Here is a 6,000-nt window from a genome sequence, read left to right as displayed (position 1 = left end):
GTGCATATATGTATATATGTGTTTTTGTATGTGCATATGTATATATGTATGTATAGGTATATGTGTGCGTGCGTGTGTGTGTGTGTGTGTGTATTTCTGAGTATTTTCCAGAAAATAATGTTTAGAATGCCAGTGAAACAAGAGGGAGGGAGAAAGGGAGATAGACAGACAGACAGAATAGACAATACAATAGCATTCAAAGGGCATACATACCCTAAGGAGACTGAGATCCCAATGACCCTTAAAAACTCATGAAAAGTGGTAGAGGCAATGGGAGGGACAGATTATTCATAGATATATAGATATATGTGTGTGTATTTATATGTGTGTATACATATGTATATATATGTATATAATGATTCATTATTAATTTAAAATATAGGTTATAGGAGCAGCTAGGTTGTGTAGTGGGTAGACTATAGACCCTGGAGTCAGAAGGACCAGAGTTTAGATATGGCCTCAAATATTTACTCATTTAACCCCAATTGCCTCAATAAAACAACAACAAAAAGGAACAATGTTTAAGTTCTAGCTAACCATGCCCTAGAAAGCTTTAAAAAATAAATCTAATACTCCTTAGTGGACTATAATCTCAAAATAAATCAAGAGAGTGATATGGAAATCATATATACATATATATACATATACATATATATACACATATATGTGTGTGTGTGTGTGTGTGTATATATATATATATATATATATATATATATATATATATATATATATATAAAGAAGCTTATGGAGAAGATTCAACTGTTACCCCAAGAATGATTTTCCTATGACTAATTATTTCCACCAAAGAAAGAAGCTTATGAAGAAGATTCAACTGTTACCCCAAGAATGATTTTCCTATGACTAATTATTTCCACCAGTCATTCTTACAAACCTTCCAAATTCACAAAGAATCCCTTAAAATCAGATCATGACTCTCTCAGAACTTATTTGGGGTGGTAACGTAGGATCTGAAGAATATGTTCCCTAATCTGCTTGGTTCTTGCCCCATAGACCAAAGGGTTGATCATGGGGGGAACAAGGAAATAGAGATTGTCTACAATAATCTGGAAGTGGGGAGGCATTTGGTATCCAAATGACTGAGCCAAAAAAGAGAACACAACAGGTGAATAAAAAAGAGCAATGACACAGAGATGGGAGCCACATGTACTCAGAGCCTTGTGCCGTGCTTCCCAAGAGGGGAAGTGGAAGACAGCTCGAAGAATCATCCCATAAGAGAGGCTGATAAAGAGTAAGTCAACACCAATAGAAGTCACAATGACCATGAGGCCATAGACAATATAATTAGAGATGTCCCCACAAGCAATCAGTACCATGGCCATGTAGGCACAATAAGAGTAAGGAATAATGTTGGTTTGGAAGCTGGTCAATGTTTTGGCTAAGATAGGGGCTGGAGTAAGCACAACCATTGTCCTTGCTATGACTGCCAGGTCCATTTTTACTAGTGAATTATTGGCTAGGATAGTGGTATATCTCAAAGGATTACAGATGGCTATAAAGCGATCAAAAGCCATGGCCAAAAGAATGCCAGACTCCATAACATAGAAAAATGGAATGAAAAACATCTGGGAAAGGCACCCATTAATGCTGATCTCTTTAGCATCCAGCCAGAAGATGCCTAACATGCGGGGCACAGTTGCACTTACTAAGGACAAGTCAACAACTGATAGCATGACTAGCAGAAGAAACATGGGCTGATGGAGACTCTTCTCTTTATGGATGATGAGGATGATGGTGATGTTCCCAATGAAAGCAATGATGAAGACTAAGAAGAAGGGCAGGGAGAACCAGGCATGATAAGACTCTAGTCCAGGAATCCCAGCCAATAAAAATACCTCTGGCTGGGGGATGGAGTTGTTACAAGAGGACATCTCTCATGGATGGGGATGGTGAAGATTTATTCACTAGAAAAGAAGTCAGTGAAAAATTTGGAATAAATAGATCATAAAACATGAAGCACTTGGGTTAAATGATATAGGTATTCTCTTCTTGTAGTTCATCTGGTTAAAATCTGTCAGGAAAAAGAAAAGAAAACATGACTCAAAGAAAGATGCATCAGTGGCCAATCATTTCCTGCATATATAACTAAATCATTTTATATGCTAATTTCTTACTTGTATTCTTGTTAACTATATCTTGATTAGAGTTTATTATGCATATTTCCTCTGGGAAATTATTAGCCATCCAGGGTTCAATTTGCATACGGTCTCCTTTTATAAAAACAACCTGGCATAGTGAACAAAGAAGTGTCTTCAGAGTTGGGAAGACCTCTATTCTACTCCTGACTAACTTTGACATACACTCATTGTGTGACCCTGGGAAAATTGTCTATTGTATTAGTATGCTAGGCAACTCTCTAAGACTATAATTCACATTGAAGATGCTGAATTACATTAGTATAGGGAATTTCCTTATCCAAGGATTCTCTATACCAATAAAATCATGGTACCAACCCCTAGTCCTAGTTTCCATTTAATGACACCACACAGAATAGGAAAGGTGATATGGGAGAAACTATGTTGTTTTCAGAATCAAAGAGTTTGAGTTCAAATCTCACCTCCTATGTTTCCTACCTATGAAACTTCAGAGAAGTGACTTAATACTTCCTGTCTTCAGTTTCCCCATCTGTAAAATGAGGAAGTTGGAATAGATTATCTCTAAAGTCCCTTACAGTTCTCAATCTATTATGTTACAATATTATCCCAAGCCCAATCTGATGCCTACATTGTACTATTTAAGATTTTATTTTCTTTCTTCTAAGGCCTACAAGCTATATTTGCAACACTGCCACATTTCTTGCCTGCTTTTGGGGGCTCCTGAAATTATCCAGACTTCTTGGAAGAGATGTGGCCATAACACTTTCTTCTCTTTTTAATCCATTAGATACAGATCATTTAAAAAATTCAAACATCAATTTAGGAAAACATAGTGTGATAATAGAGTTGCAAGGCATCTAAGAAATCATATAATCAGTCTTCTAGTTCCCCCATTTTGAAATAAGGAAATTTAGACACAAAAAGTTGAAATGTAACATCTAATGTCACACAACTAACAAATCAGAGGATCTGGTGATATCTCTGAGTCTCTCAAGTCTTGAACTAATGTTCTTCTTTTTATGTCTGATATTAAATGAGTTATCTTCTGCACCTCCTATCAAGTTCTGGCTTCCAAATGTGTGGTTTTTTTTCAGACAATTTACTTACATAGATATCCAACTTTGAGTTCCAATTAAGTAGTTCACCTCAATGCTCATGTAGATACAAACTCTCCCCAACTGCTTGATTACAATTTTCCCCTCAAAGAATTGCAGAAATAAAGTCTAGTCTAATCATTTTATGTAGACCTTAGTAATGGACTAAAATTACCCACCTTGGTAAGGAAAGTCATTACTGAAAGGGAAAGGCTAGGTCATAGAATAATGGAATTAAAGCAACTTTAAAATCTATCCAATCTAACAACCTCATTTTCAGGATAAGATGATTAAGACCCAGAGGGATTAATTGATTTGCTTATGGTCAAGTAAGTGTCAGAGATAGAATTTGATCTCCAATTCTCTGGTCTGTGCTTTCTCCCACTGCTTCAATACTAAACTATGGTTGTCCAGTCAATCATTCTCCAGCAATGAGAACTGTTCCACAAGAAAATGGACTGCCTGAAGTGATAATATAAAACAGAGGTATCAAACACATGCCCCTGCAACACATCTGAATGGCCTGAACCAGATTTTAAATCTAACTGGAAAAAATTTGACAATAAATTTTAAAAAACAGTAGAATACAGATAATGTTAATATGTGGTTTTCTAAGTCAATATGCAGCCAGCAAGGCTTCTTATGTACAGTTTTGAGACTCCTTTTTCTATTTTAGTTCAATACCACCAATGTGAAATATTTTAAAGTTTTATAAAGTAGTCGCATGCACTGCATTCCCCTGGAAAAATCCTTTTAGAAGATGAGGAAATAGGGTTTAGAAATAAGTTGCATAAATTTACCTGGAGAGGACTAGTGAATCTTTGAAATTACAAATAAAATGACAGATAATAGGGTAATGCTATTAAAGCACAAAATATTGTTTTGTAAGAGCAACTAGAGAAGATCTTATATAGGTTACTACCAGAGAAAACTATATAACTCTACAACTACCACTAGAGCAGGACACTCACCATTTATTTTTCTTTTTAATGGAGCCCCTTGGCAGTCTGGTGAAGTAAAGTAAATATAAAATGTCAATTAGGCATTATTGTGTGTGTGGGGGGGGGTGTATATATCTATATCACCTATGTCTGTGTATTTATATGTTTGTGTATTTCCCCACATAAGGCACAGACAAGATCTGTGAATATCTGAATATAAACCCATGCTCTTAAGAGTTTAGCAGGTGGGGGAAGCTAGGTGGAGCAGTGGATAAAGCACTGGCCCTGAATTCAGAAGGATCTGAGTTCAAATACCCTCTGAGACACTTGACACTTACTAGCTGTGTGATCTTGGGCAGGTCACTTAACCCCAATTGCCCCACAAAGAATTTAGCACGCAAAGATGTGTGTCTCCTAGAAATAATGCTTAGATCACAGTGAAGTTATTTAGCAACAGAAATATTTAGAAGCTATTCAATTCAAGTCCTCAAAGAATTTAATGTTTTTTTTATTATTATATAGTACTATGGCTTAGGGGGAGGGATAAAATAGAGGATAATGATAAAGGAAAACGGATACATATTTTATCCCAATGGAAGGAAAGCCATTGTAAAGTGGGACACATTGCTTATAGCCTTTAAGAAATGCTTGATGACCACTAAGCAGGGATTTTATACAGACATTCTAGTTAGGTACAGGTGAGTAGCACTTTACCCAGATTACTTATTTATACATATCCTCATTTGATTACTCATTATTTGTTCACTAAACCTTCCTTATATTAAAAGGTAACATCCTTAAGAGTGTAGTATGACTAGTATATATCCATATGGCCTCAATTAAATACAGCAACAATTCCTTGGCCAGCCACTTATGTTTGCCATCATTTTCATTTTATGTGCATTCCATTGTTGTTGCAGATATCACTTTGCAAGTTTCATAGTACTTTATGTGTAGAAGTGAAGCAGCTACATATCTCAGTGATTAAAGATCTGGGCCTGGAGTCAAGAAGATCTGAGTTCAAATCTGGCCTCAGACACATTACTTGTGTGACCCTGAAAAGTGACTCAAGAGTAAGGTTTGATTGTTTAAGGAATGAAAAGTTTTCACAAATTGTGACTCCATATTTATCTTTTTTATCCTAACCCATCTCCTTCTCTTCTCTCATTTTGCTCTTTCCCCATGATTCCCCCCATGCTCTGACAAAAAGAAGGGAGAGAATGTTTCATTACCTGGAAGTACAAGGATTATGGATGAAGAGTCCAGTTAAGCTGGAACTGTGACCCAGCCTATGAACATCTGTATGAGATTTGAATGAAGAAGAGCAGATGATGCAGGCAGAAGCTGGGAGTATCTTTCATTAGAATGACTGTTTGGGGAGAAATATTTATGTTACTGATTCTTCTCTACTCTCTCTCCTAGGGGATTATCCATTAAACAGAGTTCTCATCAGCTGGGCCACTTCTTGGAACATAGCTCTCTTCTGGGAGTAGATGAGGAAAGGAAATATCTGCCAATGAAAATTGGGATTAAGATGAAAGGGGGAAAGCTTGATTTGTAAATAGAGGGAAACACTATGTGTGAAGTTTACTGGGAATAAAAAGGTGTGTTTCACATTAGAACAAACTTTATAAGAACAAATTCTTTGTTTACCATTGGTATTATCTATTTATTTTTATAATTTAGCCAGGTGTCTGGCACAGAGTAGGCACTGAATAAATGCTTGTTGACTGACCAATTGATTGAGTTAAATGTAGCAGGGTCTGGGAACACACATAAACTTGTTAAGTATAATCTAATGAAGTGGTCTCCAAACACTTCTGAGCATGAAACTAATCAGTAAATTTTTGA

The 6,000-nt window shown here is 36.2% G+C and overlaps 1 protein-coding gene across 1 annotated transcript; it reads right to left on the bottom strand.

The window, feature by feature from the left end:
• Nucleotides 1–944: 944 nt before the first annotated feature.
• On the bottom strand, nt 945–1,889 carry LOC122745986 (olfactory receptor 52E4-like). The gene has a single exon (XM_043991453.1). It carries the CDS (start codon nt 1,887–1,889, stop codon nt 945–947), a length of 945 nt encoding a protein of 314 aa, XP_043847388.1.
• Nucleotides 1,890–6,000: the final 4,111 nt, after the last annotated feature.

The sequence above is a fragment of the Dromiciops gliroides genome, chromosome 3 (assembly GCF_019393635.1).
Source record: "Dromiciops gliroides isolate mDroGli1 chromosome 3, mDroGli1.pri, whole genome shotgun sequence".
Lineage (NCBI taxonomy): Eukaryota > Metazoa > Chordata > Mammalia > Microbiotheria > Microbiotheriidae > Dromiciops > Dromiciops gliroides.
This window is presented reverse-complemented; position numbering and strand designations above follow the sequence as displayed.